The following is a 22,419-nucleotide window of genomic DNA, read 5'->3' as shown; positions in this document are numbered from 1 at the left end:
CACCCTGTATGGTCTCACGGTTAGGGGATCAGAATTTTTGGGGGGTTGAGCTTTCTAGAATTTTTTTGGGGGGGGGGATTTAGAATTTCCTGTTGAAAGAGGGTAGAAAAATATTTTTCTAAAGTTTGTACAAGAGAATATACGCTCCAGTTTTATTTCTGCCTTACATCTATCGTCACAATTGCCTGTTTGCTGAATCGATTGTAATTTAGAGTAAAATACCAATTATATTGCTTATAATTAAATTTCTGGTGAAACATTTGATATTTTTAGCATTTAGACGTCACAAGTAGTATGCCTTTGATGTTCTCCCTTTCCACACACCCCTTCCTCACCCACTACCTCTTAGGTCAAGAATAATATACGTCAAAGGAGCGGACAACATGACCATTCTGATTGTTCTCACCATTCTGAGTGTAATTTTACCACTGTATCTAATATCCTATCTCAGCAGCCTAAGTTTAAAATACTGAATAATTAGGTAACAATAATTTTAATTTAATTGAGCAAATACAATAACACTGACCATATAAGACGGAAAATAACTCATCTCAATAGAGATTACAGTGTTTTCTTAAAAACTAAAAAAAAAAAACATATTCTCACAACCTAAAAAACATTCGTACTCAAATATAAATAATCTACAAATAGAGCATTCATTCAATCACAAAAAAAACACATCAAATTTGATTTCTGCGTAGCATGACCTTTTAAATTAGCTATTTTCCTCCCTTTTTTAGCTCATAGAGTTGACTTTTAATTGCAGCAAACTCGTCATCCGGCACATCTGCACCTTCAGGAGCTGCAATTTCTGGAAAATTCTTTAAGTAATCTTCATCAACTGGTTGTTGGACTATAAAATTACGAGGGGGTATAGGGCTTACACCAGTAAGACTTGGCAACCTAGTTTGCAAGGGTTCACTGGGTTGAACAAATCGGGTTGATGATGCATCAGTGATTCTAACACTTGATGCACTTCCCGAGCTTATACTATTAACTTTCTTCTTTTTTTTAACTATTCTCTTGCTGCCACTAGGTGTCTTTACTGACGACTGAAAAACTGGGTTATTTATACCACTTTGAGAACTAGAGAAGGAATTTTGTGTAATTTGATTCACCGGGTTTATTGGAGGAAAAGTATTTTCTCCTAGCTTAGGAATCACCGGGGTAGGCTGTACTGAGGTACTTTGTTCAAATTTAGGGTTCAGCGTATTTAACACCGGGGGGTTATCACTTACAACAGTATTAGGTAGACTTAGAGGAACCGAGCTACTTTCTTTTTTATTGGGGTTATCTGACTCAAAGGTAGCAAAAACAGAGGATTCTGGAGGGTTAACATCATTTTTATCGGAAAAATTTTTCTGCTCAAAAACCGAAATCTGAGAATTAACATTTGGGGTAGCAGCATTATTATCTGAAACAGATTGGAAAGAAGAAAACTCATTTACATTTTCATTTGACTGAATAAAATTGTTTTGAAATACTGGGGAGTTGATAGGTGGCAACTGTTCTTTGGAAGTCAAAGAATCAGAATCCCTATTGGCGTTGGGAATGTTGCTAGAAGTAGGAGGATTATTATCAAAAACTGAGGGTGCACTGAAAGAGTTTGAACTGAGTGGTCGATTATCGGACTCAGTTCCAATAGTATTGAAAAGGTCCAAACTCCCTTCCTTTAATTCGGGTCTTGATCCGGCGTTACTGTTTGCCTCAGAATTGCTAAAACTATTGGCAAAATTTGGGGAAGGACGTGAGAAGGGTGGTAACGAGAGCTTTGAAGGATTCTTATTATTACCAATTTTAAAAATTGTCAAATCTCCCACTGGTTCAGGAGCATCATTTGGAAGATTATTAGATGTTAAGAAAGGCTGACCCACTGGGACATTCTGGAAATTACTAACAGGTCTAAAAGCAGGTCGTTGAAAAGCAGAAGGGCTTGCAGAGTCACTGGGTGCTTCAAAATCTTTACCGGGTTGGTTAGGATTCAGGAAAACTTCAACTGGACTGTTTTTTTGGGGTGCAAAAAAATCACTATCTGAATTTGAATTTTTCACAGGCTGATTGGGTAAGTCGCCACGCGTTGGTCCCTCATCAGGTAAGCTGTTTTCGATAGACTCTGGACTTCCGAACGGTGCAGTACCTGAAGTAGCAGTAACTGCTGGAAATTCTGAAAGAACTAGGGGTCAGGAAAGAGAAATTGAATGTAGAAAAAAAGAAAAGCAAGTTATAGCATAGCATAAGTAGTAACCAAAGCCCAAAGATAGATAGAAAAGCAAATAGGGTTCAGTTGTCCAGAGCCAGGGTTGTAAACATGCGAGTCCATGCTGGGCTATTTTAAATACGGGGGAAATTGCACTAGTTCACTTGGCATGCTCTCAGGTTAATCATATCTAGCTTGGCGTTCAATTCTTGTTATAAGGCTTTCGTCGTCTGTAGCGGTAGGGCCCTGAAATGCAAAAAGCCGATTAAAGCAATTTATTTTGCAGTCTTTGTCCCTTCCTATACTGACATATTTCATAGGCTTAATTATAAAAAAATATGAATTTAATTAGCCATTACATAATTATTGTAAAAAGCTATTTCCTTAAAATAATTTTAGGTTGTAGGTTATCTCTTGAAAAATACTGGAAATTAGAAATCAAATCAAGACTTTGCAGATTCATGTTTAAGAGTTGCAACAGCGGCACGTTTAGAAATTTAACGGTTTATACTTTGTTGAATTTTTGATTTATAACACATGTGTACGTAGCTACTCAAAATAGTAAAAGTAGTTTAAGAAGAATTAGAAAATTATGTAGCAGAACTTAATTAACGATGCAATTCAGGTTTTAGAATTTTACAACTCTACGTCGAAACTCTTTCACCAAATCAAGTTAATACAAGTAAACGTGTATAATAAAAACAATGCGAAGGTTAAGATTATTCTAAGTACGGTTATATAGACTTCCAACATATTAGTTACTGTTTGAAACGTTCCACTAAGGTGGGCGGGGTCAGAAAATCACAAGAAAGCACTCAAAAGCATATTTATTTTCTCAGGAAAAGACAAAAATCTCTTTTGAAATAAAATTCCGGAATTTGCCTCCTTGTAACCCCAATTATAGTCAGAGAAGTCAATAATTTACATATAGTATTTTCTGGATTTTCGCCAAGCGTATTGAATCAAGCATTGGCATCAAAAACGATTAAAATTGTGTAGCAAATGTTAGTAACTAGCTATTTTGCAAGTAGCCTAAGCAGATAATGGCACAAAAATAAACATAAGCCAACTAAGTACACAATTGACACATTGACAAAAAAATTATAACATAGCATCAATCAATGGCTTCAAATGGGCAAGGGGGAATTTTTCTCTTGTTACGTTTCTAACCCCCCCCCCCCTCCCTTGATTTTTCAAATACTTTTGTTTGGGGTATTTTCATTTGCAAACCCTTTTTTCATGTTTATATTGAAAAAAAAAACTATAAAACAAATTTGCCCCCCTCCCTAGATTTTGAACTGCAGTTCCTTCCCCCTCTAACATTTTTGAGAATATGCACAATGGATTAACACTGGGCTACAGCACATTAAGTATCAAACTTGAGTTTGTCTACTTTTTAGCCTAATAATATTGACGATACCAATGTTTATATGAGGGTTAATTATAACAAAGCGAACCCTATAGATTACTATAATACGCCGGTGCTACAAACTTTGATTTAGTTTCGTCGGTTTATTTTTGTGACGGACATTCGCAAGCCTTTCACACTGTTTTTTAAGCGTATGTCAGTATGGGTAGTCTAAAAACCCTTTGTTTTGACTTCTTCCTGTATTTCCCCGTTGTTGTTACGTCAAATTTTGGTGCCAGTGAACACAGAGCCCCTAACACTTTTTGGCGTAAAAAAACAACCCATATGGGTCAAAACTTTGGAAAAATTTAGTTTTCCCCTCCACATACCCTTAATGTTTTCTCTTAATTCCTCTGCTAACTGAAATTAGAAACCCAACAACTGGAAAAAAAGGTCAATATGAATTTTGACATCTGGACAAGGGTGGGTGAATATCAATCGCATAATTACTATTTTAAACATTCCAACAGGAGTTAATTTCGTATTTTATTTGATCTCCTAATTGTAGCGATTGTTTAATTAATTTGCCGCCTTGAATATCAATCGAATCTCGCAAGTTGAAAGGAACAGGATCGTTGAGAGGATCTTAGCAAGACATTTACCGATAAATATTGTTATTTCGATTTTTAGTAAATTCAGTTTGTTTTTAGTTTGTATAGTTCTGAGGAACCGATCCACGGATTGACTAGGCAAAACAAAAGAAATAAATAAAATGAATGTATACTACTACTGCTAAGAAGTCCCTGCAGCACCAAGCCAGCCGCCTGAGGTCAATTACGTAAAGTGAATCACGGTATTGGAGGGTTGCATTTTCGTGGGGAAGTCTACAACGGGGGAGGGAGAATACGCTTGACACAGTTTTAATGTTTAGAATTCTCTTCATTGAGTAAAGCTCAGTCCCCTGGCACTGAAGTTTTAAATCAATAAGATACAAAAAGTTTTTGAGAAACATATCGAGCTATTCCCAATCTCCAGCAGTTTTGATGACCTTCCCCAAAAAATGCTGCAAAAAAAAATTCAAGTTCAAGGATGTCTAGATATTTAAGCCAAAAAATTACCACTTCAGAAAATCTTATGTTAATTATTGTTCCTTAAAATGGAAGTTTACACATTGCCACTAAATAACTTCTTCATATCAATATAAAAAAATTAAATCTATTGGGACCGAAACCATCAGAGGAATTTTTACGGATGGAGGAAGGCAATTTCTAACAAAACAAAAGACATTGACGAACTATAAGAAATTATGAAAATATAAAAACAATGTTGGTGGTGGGATTTACACACGAAGCCCCCGGTTTTACACACGAAGCCCCCGGTACACATGTGTGTATTAAAGGGAAGATCTTGACGTAATATTGACAGTAGGTTAGGTACAGTGTATAAATCCAAAAAGAACTATATGGTTGCAAGACTACGTGATGATGTAAGAAAATACTGACAGTAACATCAGAGCAATTTTTGTTTCTTAAGCTAGCTAATTAACTGATTTCTCTTTAGCAAGAGTAGTTACAAATTTACATAACATATAGTTAGACTTCCATGTATGGCCATTGTTAATTCGATGTTAAAGTAAGAGTCATGGTTTGTTTTCACCAGAAACTTAGAGGCCATAGGCAAAAAAAGCTTTTACTTATACTGTCGGTAAAAGACGATGCACGCAGCCAGTATGAAACACGGTGATAAAGACTGAGAACCCATATGTATTCTCTAATACTTAAGCCATCTTGAGGGGGGGGGGGCAATCTGAGGGAAATTGAATGGCTTCCGAATAATTCATCATCAAATTTCAATTTAAAATTTGAATGAAAAAAGATGAGCCTCAGATCCAAGGCCGTATCCAGGGGGGGGGGGGCTTACAGGGCTTGACCCTCCCCCCACACCCTTGAAATTTTGTCACACTCGTAAAAACGTAACAAAAAGGCATATAAACAAACTATTTATGCGTTTTGAAGTTTTTTGTACCCCCCTCCCCGAACAAAAATTATGGATACGCCTTTGCTCACTTCCCTCTGAAAGAATTGCTGCCACTTCCGATCTGTTTCAAATGTCATAGGTTAAGGAATATGTCCTACATTTTTGAATCTAAGCTATCCAAAACGCAATAGCTGCTGCAATTATTAACAATGGCTCTTTTAAGAAACTTTTTTTTTGTGTAAGAACTTTTGATGTAAAAACAATCAAAAGATAAAGCCAAGTCGAGTTCATTTATGAATAGCAGAAAAATAATTTCCATTTAGAAACCATTAAAGCTAAATGAAAAACAAAACAAATAAACATAGGAGTGTTTGTGTTTTTGTTTAGTTTTGTTTTTACCTCAGGAGGTAGGTATGTTTGGTTCAGTTGCCAAATTGTACCTTATAAAACAAACCAAGGAAAAAACTGACCAAGTAAATTACTGATAGTCTGATGACAATTTACAGATCATCCAGTGGAAAAAAACGGTTAGAATCCTTTAATTTTAATTTTAGCGGCTTTTAATATGAAAAATATTTACACCATTTTAGCTTCGATTTTGGAAAAAATCGTTGTTAAAACTAAACATTAAAAAACTAAGTCAGCGGGGTTCTTTGATGCTAAAATCTTCAAAGCCACAAAAGGAGGGTATAGCTTCAACAAATCGTGCATAGTTGTGGAAATTAGGTTCTTCAACTTTTCAAAGGAACATGTTTTTGCACGAGGACTTAGAATAAAAAAAAAAAATCTTAAGAAATCGTTGCATGTGGGTAAATAACGGGAAATCAATTTGGTTCACTAGACCATGACTAGACCTTGGCCATTAGAAGGGTGGCGGTTCGTGCTTAGACTCGTTTCGGCCTTTACAATGGCAGTGAAAGTTTGGATTTACTGTTAAATGAGCCCTCTCCCAAGTTCCTTGGACATACTGATAAAAATACACCACAGGTGAGAGATGTATTGCTCCTCACTAAGTTGACTATGACGTTGATTGTGAAATGTGCCTACGAGCCCCTGTTCTATAAAGGCTATTTGCATACTTTTGGCCCTTGGCTCTGGGATTACAACCATTTCGATAATCACTTGGTAAAACACATTCGGCAGTTATTCAGCAGGGACTTTTGCCCTAGTAATGGTTAACATCCTGTGCAATAGCGTCAATTCACAAAAAAATTAGGAAAGGGGAGAGCAAAATATATTTTCTAACATCTAGTGGTTTGCAAATTTGTCATTTGTTTCAAGATAAATACCAAAAAAGGCATTCTCAATAAAAATACCCCCTCCCACTAAAAAAGGTACTTTTCATAAAAAGGAGACAAAAACATCTGGAAGAGACATGCCCATTTCCCCCCTTTATTGACACCACTGATACTGTGAAGTAACTTTACTCGTGCAAAAGTAACCAGCGAATAAAAATGTACTAGAAGGAACTTTCTATTTTTCTAAAATATTATAAAAAAGTACAAGATACATCCTTCCGTTCTAGGATCGACATATGAGGATCGGCCTCAGTAATTTATATCTAACTTCATGCTTATGATGTCAGTTATGGTTGCTCCTAGCATATGAAGCTTATTTTAAAACTGAGGTATTTTTGCAGCTTCACTTATTGAATTACTGACGAAATGACGTATTTGAGAATATTACGATGCCCAAATGTTATATTTTACCTTGCATCTTAATTATTGTTGAATTGAAAGTACATACCAATAAATGGATATTGGATCTTGAAAAAAAAACAACTGGTTTGATAGAAGTTGAGATGATATCTAAAACAGGTATTTCAGAGTAGGATTTCTTAACTATCACGCGATAACTTTCATTTGGAACCGTTCCTAGTAGTATATTAACCTACAAACTTTTAATTTTTTTTTTTGCACTAAAAAGGCTTAATACGCAGAGGTGACTAACCATTTATATCTCAATTGTTTTGGTTATGCAACTGGAGATTTTGAAACAAGATGCTTTAGCATTTGATCTTGAATTTCAACACAATTGAAGAATACGGGTCACAATCCTAATACTCTAATATTGTATGACAAAAAACGGGGAGGATGATTTGCAATCAAACTTTAGAAAAGAAAACATTGTGTCTAATACCATTACTTTGACTTTCTATGCCCTTTCTAATACCCAGAATATAAAAATTCATGTGTGAGAGCAAATTCGTTTTTTTCAAATTAAAAAAGGGAAAGAAAACAGATCCTAGTAAAGTCCAAATATCAATGAAAATTGTTGGCTGTTTTTTTTTTTTTTTTTTTTTTTTACGATAATAAAGCTTTAATTGGTGAAATGCATAGAAACTGTATTAAGACGAAGATTTGACCATTTAAAGAATTTTCGATAGTCAGCATTTTGCTTGTAAGTCTATGTGTTTTCATAAGAAAATGTTGGTATAGGGGAAATGGGAAGTAGGGTACTGTTTTAGACCCTTGGTAGGCTAAAAAGACGATTTATGTGTGCGAGCGCGTGTATATTTGTTTTTAAGAAACTCTGAAATCAAATAATACGTTGAAAAAAGTTACCCCGAAAAAATTATTTCAAAAGAATAATCTTAATTACCGTTTAATCGGGTGCCAAAGGGTACATTTGAACCAGAGGTCCTCACTTCTTCGTTGAATGAAGATGGTGCTTCTGGCTGAGTCCTAGTGAAAACTGGGGCGCTGGAAGAAAAGAAAAACGTTGTTTTAAACTGGAATAGACCTAAACACTAAAAAATCAATTTTTGAATGGAAGAGGTTTCAAGTTAGCATAGAAAACAATTTGTACAAAATTTGGACGTAGCAATTGCCAAAAATTAAGAATAAAAGACAATATATATGTATATTGGCGGAAATAGCAATGCAATGAAAATAAGAGAACAGATAATAAAAAGGGTCCACAAAATATTTACAACGGTTTTATTTATGGGAAAACCAATATTAAAGCTATTTCTTTTTAAAATTATGGAAATAGCCCAAAATTTCAACTTTGGAACATTTTTTTTTTTTTTTTTAGAAACTCATCCATGTATAGAGCATAATGTATAAATAATTAAGGTTGAAACATCAAGCTATGATCTCGTCACGACACTCAGAGATGTTGGTATAAAAATGAAGTGGGAAACTGTTTGGTATCGTTGCTTTTTATCAAGAGCCCAATTACACGTAACTCGCTGTGGCAAATTAGGTTGCGACACAAATTTTTCGGTAAATCTTCACCTTCTTCAACAAGTCTCTCTCCATTTTGCGCATTCATGAAACTCCATGCACGTCAGCGTGTACTTAAAACTGGCACTGTATGATTGATTCAACAGTCTTTTACAGCAATCAATCGCCTCCATCAATCCATTGGGTCAACATAGGCGAAAATACTCTTTCCAAAGTGGTGTTACTTCTATACTTCATCCAAGCTTTTTGGTCTTGTAGGTATTTCGAGGTATGAAGGTCCAGAAGGTCGACGTTCCCGCGGGACCTTCTGGACAACTTAACTATTAACATGATAGTTGATATTTAACAACTCAACTATCGCGCGAGAGTTGCTACCCGTTCCCGCTAAATCGGGACGGGTAGCAGCCCTGCGTAGAATTCCTTGTATGAATATCAATTAGTCTATAGCTAAGAATTACCAAGCATGTGAGCAATGCAATTAGTAGCGTAAACTTAAAGTTGGCAAAGTGAATTGCCCTTGTTCCGTTTACACGAACAAAATAAGAGTATAAGTAATACAAGCCCTTTTTTCTAATTTATCAGTTTGGCTCGATAATATAAATGTAAAAATAAATAAACCAAAAAGGTTACACCATGAACTGTGTTAAAACTTTGTTGCAGAGACGATTAATTTGAAGATTTTATAATCAATAAAATTCATTTCTTTATCATATATTTATTTTTATTTATAATTAAACAAACAAAAGAAAAAGAATAGGAGCAGAGAAATCCTAAAAATCCCTGAAGAAATCCGAAGTTGCTGCGTTTTGTTATGAGATGTGAGGAGTACACTGGATTTCCTTTCAGGGCGAATTTTTGACCAGAATTTAAGGCCTAAAGCACAGTGAATGTGCTTTAACGAAAGAATGTGGGCAACTTGAAAGACTGGAAACTGGTGCCAAAGCCTAAGAAATCCGAAGCGCTACCAAGAGCTTGGCGTTCTTGCATTTTTCTCATAAACTGAGATCAGACAATTATTAATGTACTAATTTTGGCAACTATAATAATTAAACTAATTTTACTTTATTACAGCACCAACAAAAATCTCAAGAAACGCCGAATCTTAAACGGTGTTGATGTTTTCTGTCAACACTAGCGCCACCCATATAAGGTACCAATACTCATTGATTTGAATGCTAATCTCTATGAGGTAATTGTTTTCAGCAGCTAAGACATATATTATAAAGGAGCAGCTCAAATGGCTTTGACATCCAGGGTGTCTACGGAGACCAGATTCCTATTGGTTATACAAAAGGGAAACAAAAGGGTTTTTCTTTGAGAGGTAGCCTTACCAACATTAAACGTTGGAAAAGGCGGGGTTTTATTTTTCCACATAGAAGGATTGACGATATAGCAGTTTTGTGGCAACAGTGGTGTAGTCGACTTCATGATATTTAGTTAGGTTACTAACTAAAAAAAAGTTTGGTGTTTTAATTAACTTCGAAACACTCACCTTGTTTGGGGTAGTACGTAGTCCTGCTGCTCTGCGTTAGCTACGGGTGAAACGGTTGAGAAAAAAAGAGCCACCTAGAAATAAAAGTCCTCGTTAATAATTAAATATAAAATGAAGGAGCATAGTATTATTACACTCTTAAAGACTAACATGTCTCATCTTTAAATGTTTTCCTTTTTCCTCTCTGTTTTATTCTGGAAAACTTATTCTTATGTATTTTTAGTAATATGAGTAACAACAATTGAGCAATTTTTTCAAGAATTACCATCGTTGAAATTTAAATAGCATATACATTTCAAACTGCGAATAGATCACATTTAGATTTTCATATTTCTTTCATTTTAGTATTGTATTTGCATCAAAGCTGATGAAAATATTTATTCGTAGCTAGATTAGCAATAATAATAGCTAGTTTTAGAAAAATATCAGCCCTTTTTTAACTCATGCATTCTAGAAAGTTCACCTTTATGTAAAATTGAGCCATTTGAATCATAGTGTAATCTGAATTTAGCCATTTTTGTTTTTGGATGCAACTTAGTTTAGACCGCGAAATAAAAAACTGCAACGAATATACTACTTTGAAATTTACCAAAAATTAATTTTTCACCTTTTATAATTCGCTTTGTACAATTTAAAATGTATTTTACCATATGATTTGCGAATAAGTACTAGAGTACAGAAATCCGAAATTGCTGGAATTACTAAAGTTGTCCCCAGTTTTTTATTACTTTACTTTTTTCCATAGATGTTTTCGGTTAGTATTTATTTGCATGCTTACTTGGGTTTTGGTAACATCAAATTCTTTGTAAATAAACGCAGACTAGAATCTGCTATAGTAAGAACAAAATTTCTAAGTCATAATTTGGCAATGCAGTTGTGTTTCAGATAACCAAAAGTAAAGCAAACAGAAAATAGAAATGACGATGAAATCTATAGAAACTCGAAAAAAATAAACTAAAACTGAGATTTCAAAAGCTAGGAATAAACTTGAAAGCTTAAAAATCTCAAAGAAGAAATACAAAAATTTAAGATGTGCAATTGTTATTTGCTTCTATTAAAGTTTGGATATAACTAGTCAGCCATGACTTTTTTTTTCTTCTTTTTTTGTGTCTACTCAGTTCAGTTTTATATGTTTAATAGCTGGGTGATTCAGCAAAATGAATTGAAATTCTCCTTACCTCTTCTTGCTCCGTCTGTTTATTTCTAATATCTGCTATCTCTGAGAATGGACTCCTCTGAGGCTCCTCTTCCTGTGGGAAAAATGTATTTCTGGTTGGTTCAGGTCTGTTGTTGCTGGGAGGAGGAAGATAGTCCAATTCAGGAATAAAATATTCGTTAGTAGCGGCCACATTTTCAGGAAAAGATTCGGCTGGCTGGAAAAATTCAGGCTGTGGAGCTACAGTGGGCGGGGCTGTTTGTAGTGTGGTTGGAGGAGCTGTTGATTGTGGAAGAGGAGGTGGAAGGTATTCTTCTTCCACTTGTGGGACTTCAGGGCTGAATTGTGGCAGTGTTTGTTGAAACTGTGGAAGCTCCGCAGTAGGTGGTGGAAGGTATTCTTCCTCGGGTGGTGCTACTACTTCTGGTGTAGCAGGAGCAGGTCTCACAGTTGGCGGGGGTAAATAATCTTCTGCTGGTAAAAATTCTTCAATAGGTTGTTGTACTGGTTGTACCTCTTGGCTAAGGAACGACGGCTGTTCAACGGCAAGGACCTGAGGGGGTTGAGGGGCAGGAGGATTGAAATACTCTGGTCTTTGTGTTGGTGCAGCTGTTTCTTGTATAAACTGTTGGATTGGAGCACTTGTAGCTTGTTCGAAGAATTGTTGATTATTTTGTTGCTCTTGGTTATAAACTTCTTGCTGCTGCCCAAAAGTTTGTTGCTGTTGAATTATAGTTTGCTGTTGTTGAACTACTGTTGGCTGCTCTTGAGGAAATGAGGGAAAAACTTGTTCTTGTTGGACGGCTGGTGCAAAAGTTGCAGCTACAGTCTCCTGGTACTGTTGGGTTTCAGTAATTTCTTGTGGAACCTGTGGGAGAGGAACAATAGGCTTTTCAAAGAAAGGGGCTTCAGTAGCTGGAGCAGTTTCTACAATTTGTTGTCCAAAACTTTCACTTTCTTGTTGGACTGCCTCTGTCTCTTCAACGACGTTATTCACGATTGGCTGGATTGCTGCAACTTCGATTTCTTTGCCTCCACGAATGGGCTCTCCTTCAACTGGGACCCATGGATTTGAATCACAAGTAGCACAATCAATAGCAGAATGATCAAAGGAAGTAATCGGGACTAGTTCAGAAGGAGGTGAAGGGAGGAGTTCAGGCGGAGTTTGCTGAGAACTTATTCCATTAAATTGCTGGAATGATTGCTGTTGCACTGCCGGCTGCTGAGCCTGTTCAATAAATTGCGGTTGTTGAAATTGTGCATTCTGTCCTTGGGCAAATTGTGACTGTTGTGTGAGTGCAAACTGAGCTTGCTGAGCTTGATTAAATTGGGCCTGCTGCTCTTGAGCAAATTGAGCTTGTTGTGCCTGTGCTATCTGTGCTTGCTGAGCCTGGGCTAACTGGAATTGTTGTGCTTGGGCTTGCTGTGCTTGCGCTTGCTGGAATTGCTGAGCTTGGGCTTGTTGGGCCTGAGCTAGCTGGGCTTGTTGTGCTTGAGCCAACTGAGCTTGTTGTGCTTGAGCTTGTTGAGGCTGACCATACTGGGCTTGTTGCGCAAATGCTTGTTGGCTAAAGCCTTGCTGAGCTAAAGCTTGTTGAGGAATCTGTTGCAAAGCTGGCTGACCATGATAAGAACCCTGAAAAACAAAACCCCGAATAAATACAATATTGTAATTATCACCTTGGCTGTCAAAAAGACGTCAAACAAATTTACAGGTTTTAATATACAATATTAAACAGATCAGCATTTAATTCATAGAAGATTTTTTATCAAAAATTTTGTTTACTTTTACAGAAATCAATGTTCAGAGAAATCAATTCTCAGAATTGATAAACAAAGTTCTAAAGTGTAGAATTTACAACAATAACTGCTCTTTGCCGTAACAAGTATACTTCAACAGAAAACTTTGAAAGACGCAGCAAAGAGAGAAGGACAGTAGAAGAAAAAGATAACAGAGATGATGCAGGGAAAGAAAAGTAGTAAGAAAACGTATAAGATTAAAGCCAGGGAGAATGAGGTTGGGGAATTGGGAGTTAATTAAGTAAATGAGAGTTATATGCAGAAACGGTTTTAGGGCTCATTATCTGATGGGGGGCAAGGTATGCCATAAAAGTGTAAAAATATAAATAAAAGAAATTTAATGGCAGATGTCAGAAAAACTGAGGGGAGGGCAGCTGCCTCCTCTGCCCAGACCTTGAGCCGCCATAGGTGGATCTAGGGAGGGAGCGCTGTAATTAACTTTTCCCCGGGAGCCACCAACCCTGAGAACGGTTCTGGTGTGAATACATTGTTTTTGTCCGACATTGTGGCTGTGACAATCAGAAAGGCATTATTTAACAACGTTTATCAAACTAAGATCTGTATTCCACCTCAGTTTTTTCATCACCTCGCTCGTTCTCCCTTTTTTTGGGTTCCATAACAAGTTGGACATTTGGTATCAGTTATGAAACCAAAAATTATAATTTTATTGTCATTCGGCTAACGATTCAAATTAACTAGAACCAAAAAACTAGAAATGGCGGCAACGGGATAGTTACATCACTTTAAGTATCAAAGCAAAATCTCATGGAAAAGATTCCAAATAATTTGCTGAAATTCAGTAAATACTAGATACTTCGGCTACCAAAGCTGCGGTTTTTCCTAATACTAAATAACGTTTTAGTCATAAACTTTTAATATACATGCCTTATAAAATAAATAACATTTATAAATAACGTATTTTATATTTATAAAAATTAAAAACGTTTTAATAATAAAAATAATATTTTGAATTGTTTAGGTTTTACTCTTTCTTTCTCAAAATTTCTAATTAACCAGAACCTAAAATGATTGTTGCTGAGGTGGGGATCCATCCAGTAGACACTGTCATTCCATTGTCAAGAATGGTAATTGTCATTGCATGTCGAAAAAAAAACCAGTGGATCAATACATACTGCATTGAATTCAAATAAATTTCGATTATATGATATTCTCTATTTTCATTCTTTCTCTTCTTCCAAATTTGGCAATCCTCTTTTATGTCAATGTCATTTAGCTGCAATATTTAACCTAAGTAATAAGCTTGAAGAAAACAATTGCCCATAGCATTTCAGTTGCCTTGTTTTCACTGGAATAGTAAAAAATGGACTTATAATGAATAAGGCGAAAGAGCCGTTTCTCGGTATTGGTTGGTCCGTAACATATGTGCGTAATGCTCGTCCGTGAAACAGTCTTGAACCGCCGCCCATGATGTCAAGCAGACTACTATTAACTTAAGGCGGAGCTTCAAAACATATATTTAAGACCGGTTATTTCAAAGGGGTAATTTCATGCCACTTGGGGAAAAAAGAATGCATTCAGGGAGGTTTAGATCACAGATTGGTCCGTATTTCTGTCGTGTTTGTGTGGATAACAAGCATCTACAGCACTTTGCGAAGAGCTGGTGAACTTAATGGAGGAGATTTTTGGGATTGGGTTGAGAGGGAAAGAATAAATATCGGAAGTTTCGAGGAGTAATTATTAACTAGATATGCGGAAAAGTGGCGATGAGGTCTGAGGAGAAGTGGTTCGAGTGACGATACATCACTGAAAATTTTGTCTATAGAATGAAGGATGGACAGCATGAGGGAAGATAGTTCTGAAAAGATAAGTATATGTATAATGTGGCGAAGTTGTTGCTCCTCTTTTCTTTGTGTTTCTTTACATATTTGTTTTTTGTTGTCCTTTTTTTAGAACCAGGTTCTGAACCTGAATGCATCATACCATATAGCCCATTTGGTTAGATTTTTTCAGTCTACCGCTTCTTATAGAATTATACTTAAATATTTTTACTACTAAACATTTTCAAATACAAAGGAAACGTCTTCCTTTAGAACACAAATAAAAGCGAAGATTATATAGGTTATGCAACGAACGAGGTTAATAACAAATATAAACAACAAGTAGAACAATAGGGACATTTTTTATATAAGACAGTGGAATGCAACAGGAAAGTTCTTTAATGACCCAGTCCTGGTGAACTTTCCTGAAGTAATAATGCTAGGACAGTTTTGAGAAAATGTTTTAGTGTCAAAGATTGTATTTTAAAGTGAGTTCTTTTATATTCTTCGGTTTCCTTTTTCATTCGTTTTGCTGAGGACGGCCCTTGGATATAGAATCGAAATACTCATTTAAAGTTGCATTCCACTGTACTATATAAAAAAAATCCCTATTGTTCTACTTGTTGTTTATGGTGGAAAGGCAGTGTGGTCTTCGTCGCTATTTATGGATAACAAATATGAACAATTACCTGGGCTTGAGGAAGCGCGGCTGGTGAGTATGATGGTGCCGTGTCTCTTACATCGAAATAAGCGCCGTTAGACTGCTCAAGTGCTGGTGCTAGATTAAATAAATAATATATCCTCAGTTAATTTTATACTAATTTAGCGGTGGTATAATTGCTAAACTTATCAACACGCTTGAGTATATTATTAGTATAGACTTAACAATATTTTCTTCTTGAAGATCTGAATTATGTCTGACAAAAAAAAACATCAAAAACGTCTTAGTCGCTTCAAGTTATTAATTTTAATTCTTATTGAGTTAGAATATGAAAGTAGGAAATTTAGGGCGAATGAAACGGCTAGACAATAAAATATAAAAGAGGTCAATCATAATGCTAATTGATTTGCTCTATAAAAGGGAAATTTTATAAACAATTAATAATTGGCACCAAGTATATTATTAAAAAATTAATTAATATATAAATCCAACAACAATCGCTTATGAAAAAGGCAGCAAATACTTCACAAGTGGAGGGGGAGGGGATTCGAAAATCAGAATGAAAAAAAAATGTAAACTAAGGAAAACAATTTATTTATGAAATAAAAAAAGGCAGTAAACACTTCAGAAGGAGGGAGGCAAACACTCATGTTTGTGATTAATCTAGGTATCGTAGTTTTCACTTACGTAGTTTATTTTTTCTTCTTCTTATGACTAAAGTGAAAATCAGGTCAGTGGCTAATCTAGGTATCTTAGTTTTAATAAGAACCCCGATATAAAGATATCCATTTTTAGGATAATTTAGGAAATTCGTTTAAGGGTAACTCGAAGCCTTTTTTCAGGTCTAATATGGTGAAAAAACTTTTAATAAGAATCCGAAAATAATTGAAATAAGTGACTAAAACAAAACCAAGACCAAAATATAGCCATTTTATCGTTATTAAATATTTGAAATAACTGGCTAAAACAAAACCAAGACCAAAATATAGCCATTTTATCGTTATTAAAATAATTGAAATAACTGGCTAAAACAAAACTGACTAAAATATAGCCATTTTATCGTTATTTTACAACTAATGTTACTTTGCCAAAACAAAACCAAGACCAAAGTATAGCCATTTGATCGTTATTAAATATTTTATAACTGACTAAATCAAAACCAAGACCAAAATATAGCCATTTTATCTTTATTTTACAACTGATATTAATTTATTAGCCATTTACTTCAGGAATAAAAAATGGGATGAAACTGGTGCAAAAATAGTTTAAAAAAAGGCGGCTTAGTATAGAAAAAACTATTCGAAAATAGCACTTAAATATTACGACTTTAACAAAGGATAAAACATAACATCAATTTTTGACTGTTGATGGTTGTTATTAAAAACGTAAAATAGATTACTGGATATAAACTTTAGTTTTTCAAACATGAAAAAGAACCTGCTAATTAAATTAACCACGAATATATGCTTCTCTACAAGATTACTGCTTACAGGACAAGGCTTGAAGAATAAAATGACAAAAAATGACACAAAAAGTTCAGTCGTATAGAGCAAATAAAATCTTCCAGAATGGAACTTTCTAAGAAAGAAAGTTTCTTAAATTTTGCAATTTTTCTTCGAAAAATTTATACTTTCTTAGGTAAATTCAATTATCCTAAAAATGGATATCTTTATCATATACTCAATTGCCATCAATAACAGAAAATGAAGAAAAAATGGCAATATTGAAATAGAACTACATCTTTCCTCGACCAGATCAGGCGTAGTGCTGGAAAAATAGAGCCAGATGCAGCTTTATCCTCTGCATTGGAGGCCTCCTCCCAGATATTTTTTTTTTTTTTTTATTTCTGACTATATGATGTAAATGAGATTTTTTCAATATTTTCGATAAAATTAATACAATTAGGCACTAAAAGACAAAGCATACAAGAACCGTTGTGCTAACGGCTGGCCATACGAGCAGAAAACGTACCTTGTGCGGCTTCATAAGATGGCTGGACTGGAGCAGTCTGGTAAGTGGGCTGAGCAAAAGGAGCAGCTTCATAGCTTTGCTGAGGAGCTGGTGCGACTTCATATGATTGCTGAGCTACAGGTGCGGCTTCGTATGCCTGCTGAGCCTGGGGTGGTGCAGCTCCGTAAGATTCTTGTTGTGCGGCTCCATAAGCTGACTGGGCTGCTTGGACAGGACCAGGAGCAACTTCGTATGCTGACTGGACAGGTGTTGGACCAGCTGCATAGGTTTGCTGTTGTACGGGTGCCACTCCATAGCCTTGTTGAGCCTCAGGTGCAGCTCCGTATGCTATATAATAGAACTTTATCATAAGCAGGAATTAAATTTCAATATTTTACTATTTTGAGTATTAATTTGAGTATTGAATTTCATTCAATTCAAAATTAATTGAATTGGTTGAAACTGCATAAGAAATTCGGCAATTTATTTTTATGTAGAATTCAGGGGCTTAACCAGAAGATTTCTTTTTTTATCGAAGAACAAAAAGCCATATAGATGCAAAGAGTACATAGTCCATTGTTATGCAAAAAAGTAGACTAAACCCTAAAAAAAAAGAAGAAGTTTTTGATTTTGATCACCTTAACCAGATCCAAAAAATTTAGTATTGGAAGAAGCCTTGATTACATGAATTTTCGTTCTTTTCCGTACTATTGTTTGCTCGTATTGCTTCATTGGAATTAACCATTAATATGCTTAGGAACTGATAAATTAAATCATGAACATATAAACTGTCGCTCTAACTGTATATCTTAGCAATAGAAAACATACCAGGGGCTGCATCATAAGATTGTTGGACAGGAGCTGTGGCAGCTGCATAAGTTTGTTGGGCTACAGGTGCTGCTCCATAGCCTTGCTCAGCTTCTTGCGTGGACCCATAAGCTGACAGAGCTGCAGGTGCAGCTTCATAGCCTTGCTGACCAGCGTATTCAGTATTGTAAGTAGCTTGGGCAGGACTAGGTGCTGCTTCATAAGCTGACTGGACAGGTGCTGTGGCAGCTGCATAGGTTGGTTGTGCTATTGGTGCTGCTCCATAGCCTTGTTGAGCCTCTTGTGCACCTCCGTATACTAAAAATAAAGCTTTATCACAAGCAGGAATTATAATTTTATGATCATCAATTTTTAAGTTTCAATTAGATCAATCAAGAATTAAACTTCAATGAACTCAAAACTAACCTCCATGTGAACTGGGCCATGTGGCTGGACAGTAGGAATTTTGCTTAGAAATTTTTTTAACAAGAGTTGGCAAATATTCAACGAATTTGAACAAGCTTGTTGATAGCGCGACAGAGGTTATTTGGAAAATACGGCTTAGAAATCCATCTGGTTGCGCTTAAAAAGGTGAGCTTAAATATCATCAGGTTTACAAATAGGCCAATAGCAAGGAATTACAATAAAAAAAAATCTGCTATTTTGTAAAAAAGAAGATTGAATTCAAAACACAAAGCAAACCTATCGGTTACGACCACCTTAACCAGGTTGGTAAATTCTGACATTGGTTAATCCACATAACTATTTATTTACTCAAGTTTTTTTTTCTCTCTCTATCGCTGTGTTATTTAATTCCGTCTAAGGAATAATACCTACAACTTATGTTGATGCACATGCTTTGAAATTTCAAAAAGAAGGAAAATATACACATTAATCTGTTGTTGTAACTGCAGATCTTAGCAATAGAAAACGTACCAGGGGCTGTATTATAAGATTGCTGGACAGGTGCTGGGGCTGCAGCATAGGTTTGTTGGGCAACAGGACCGGCTCCGTAGCCTTGCTGGCCATCAAATGCAGCTCCATAAGCTGGTTGGGCTACAGGTGCAGCTTCATAGCCTTGCTGACCAGCGTATTCAGTATTGTAAGTAGCTTGGGCAGGACTAGGTGCTGCTTCATAAGCTGACTGGACAGGTGCTGGGGCAGCTGCATAGGTTGGTTGTGCTATTGGTGCTGCTCCATAGCCTTGTTGAGCCTCTTGTGCACCTCCGTATACTAAAAATAAAGCTTTATCACAAGCAGGAATTATAATTTTATGATCATCAATTTTTAGTTTCAATTAGATCAATCAAGAATTAAACTTCAATGAACTCAAAACTAACCTCCATGTGAACTGGGCCATGTGGCTGGACAGTAGGAATTTTGCTTAGAAATTTTTTTAACAAGAGTTGGCAAATATTCAACGAATTTGAACAAGCTTGTTGATAGCGCGGCAGAGGTTATTTGGAAAATACGGCTTAGAAATCCATCTGGTTGCGCTTAAAAAGGTGAGCTTAAATATCATCAGGTTTACAAATAGGCCAATAGCAAGGAATTACAATAAAAAAAAAATCTGCTATTTTGTAAAAAAGAAGATTGAATTCAAAACACAAAGCAAACCTATCGGTTACGACCACCTTAACCAGGTTGGTAAATTCTGACATTGGTTAATCCACATAACTATTTATTTACTCAAGTTTTTTTTTCTCTCTCTATCGCTGTGTTATTTAATTCCGTCTAAGGAATAATACCTACAACTTATGTTAATGCACATGCTTTGAAATTTCAAAAAGAAGGAAAATATACACATTAATCTGTTGTTGTAACTGCAGATCTTAGCAATAGAAAACGTACCAGGGGCTGTATTATAAGATTGCTGGACAGGTGCTGGGGCTGCAGCATAGGTTTGTTGGGCAACAGGACCGGCTCCGTAGCCTTGCTGGCCATCAAATGCAGCTCCATAAGCTGGTTGGGCTACAGGAGCAGCTTCATAGCCTTGCTGAGGAGCAGGCTCAGCGTGATGGTGGTGGTGAGCTTCTGGGGCAGATTGATAAGCTGCTTGTGGTGCTAGAATATGAAAAAAAAAAAAAATAAATACAGTATTAAATAAGCTTTTGAAATAAAATTTATGTCAAACATTTTTTTCTTATGGATTTGAGCTGTGGGAAAAGGATGTTTAGAGAAGTATAAAACAAGACACTATTTTTGCTCTTTGAAATCATATAAAGAATTTGATATTTAGTTTTTATTTTTATTTTCAATTTGAGAGATAAACTTATTTGAACTCAAAACTAACCTACATGAGAACTGGGCCAATTTTTCTGGCTGGATGGTAGGAATTCTGTTTGGAATTTTTCTTAGCAAAAGTTGGCAAATATTCAACGAATTTGAACAAGCGTGTTGATAGCGTGGCACAGGTTATGCGAAATATACTGCTTAGGAATTCATCTGGTTATCTAAGGTTAACTTAAAAATCATCATGTTTACAAATGTAACAAGGAATTACAGTGAAAAAGAAAAATCTTTAAAATACGATAACCTCTGAAAAAAAAAACACGCATCCGTGATCTGTCTTGTGGCAAAAATTACAAAATTCCACATTTTTGTACACAGGAGCTTGAAACTTCTACAGTAGGGTTCTCTGATTCACTGAATTAGATGGCTGAATATGAATTTTAGGAGTGTTTCCCCATTTTAGGAAAATAAGGCCAAATTTTCTCAGGCTCGTAACTTTTGATAGGTAAGACTAAACTTGATGAAACTTATATATTTGAAATCAGCATTAAAATTCCGTTTTTTAGTGTTTCGGTTACTATTGAGCCGGGTCGCTTTTTTCAATAACTGTCAAACATTTTTTATGGATTGGAGCTCTGGGAAAAGGACGTTTGAAGAAGTATAAAGCAAGACATTATTTTGCTCTTTAATATCACACAGAGAATTTGATATTTATTTTAAAGATAAAATCCAACTGCGGAATGTGTGACATCTAGTCTCAATAAATGCCAACAGAAGTCGGCAAACCCTGTTATCCCATGAATATACCTGTTTAATATTCATGAAAAAAAGCAGTAACCGCATTTAGCCCTTTTCGATAAAGCAAAACTAACGAAGGGGATAAAAATGATTGCCTTTTATTTTGATCCAGCATTTTATTCTTTTCTTTACTGGGTTTTCCACGTTTTACAGCCTTTGTTCAAACAAAAATAAGGAGGGTTGAGAGGAATGACAAGATTTTAGACAATTCAAACTTGATTGATTTTTAAATTTAGGGTATGAAAAATTGCAAAATTTAAGAAATATGATGTGACAACAAGCATAAGCAGTCTTCAATATTTTTATATAACATAGGTGTATAGTAAAATTTATTTAATGGAGGCGACATATATATATATATATATATATATATATATATATATATATATATATATATATATATATATATATATATATATATATATATATATATATATATATATATATATATATATATATATATATATATATATATATATATATATATATATATATATATATATATATATATATATATATATATATATATATAAGAAAATTAGAGAGATTCACTTAACAAACACTGACCTCCATACTGAACTGGGGCTGGCTGTGGTGCATGATGATGCTCAACCGGTACAGGCTGAGAAAGTGGTGCAGAATAAGCTGGTGCCACCTGAGGGGCAGGGGCTGCGTAGGATGGGACAGCAGGTTCTACATGAGCATGATGGACTGGCTGTGCTGGAGCTGGAAAACAGTTATTTGAAAATAAATATTTTCGAAGAAAAGTATGTTGAGTTTTATGTTAATGTAATATAAACTTAGTGCATACCGAAAGGTTTAAGATAGAAAACATTACACTCCTATATACTTACTAGCTTCTCTACTTTTGATTCTACTCTTTACTGAATCTACCTTAAGGGTTTGGTAAGTTTTTTTAATGGTAGGGAGGGGTACATAATGAAACAAAGCAAAAAAGAGTATAATCAGGTGGTAGTGATTGTCAGGCAATCCAGAATCAGAAAAAAATTCAAGGTAAGTAAGGTGTAAAAGTTT

The 22,419-nt window shown here is 35.3% G+C and overlaps 1 protein-coding gene across 3 annotated transcripts in view; it reads right to left on the bottom strand.

The window, feature by feature from the left end:
• Positions 1-477: 477 nt before the first annotated feature.
• LOC136038784 (titin-like) overlaps positions 478-22,419 on the bottom strand; it is a 33,890-nt gene continuing 11,948 nt past the window's right edge. Inside the window, exons 4-14 of one of the 3 annotated variants that reach the window (XM_065722160.1) lie at positions 21,952-22,110; positions 20,206-20,418; positions 19,291-19,587; positions 18,376-18,672; positions 17,569-17,895; positions 15,626-15,714; positions 12,889-12,994; positions 11,381-12,741; positions 10,203-10,276; positions 8,124-8,224; positions 478-2,164 (exon numbers count right to left, since the gene is read on the bottom strand). In XM_065722160.1, coding sequence (XP_065578232.1) covers positions 720-2,164; positions 8,124-8,224; positions 10,203-10,276; positions 11,381-12,741; positions 12,889-12,994; positions 15,626-15,714; positions 17,569-17,895; positions 18,376-18,672; positions 19,291-19,587; positions 20,206-20,418; positions 21,952-22,110 — 4,469 coding nt within the window. In that variant the 3' untranslated portion in view covers positions 478-719. Of the gene's footprint in view, positions 2,444-8,123; positions 8,225-10,202; positions 10,277-11,380; positions 12,995-15,625; positions 15,715-17,568; positions 17,896-18,375; positions 18,673-19,290; positions 19,588-20,205; positions 20,419-21,951; positions 22,111-22,419 lie in introns of all 3 variants that reach the window. The other 2 variants (XM_065722159.1, XM_065722161.1) reach the window with 2 other exon arrangements.

Source organism: Artemia franciscana, chromosome 18, assembly GCF_032884065.1.
Source record: "Artemia franciscana chromosome 18, ASM3288406v1, whole genome shotgun sequence".
NCBI lineage: Eukaryota > Metazoa > Arthropoda > Branchiopoda > Anostraca > Artemiidae > Artemia > Artemia franciscana.
This window is presented reverse-complemented; position numbering and strand designations above follow the sequence as displayed.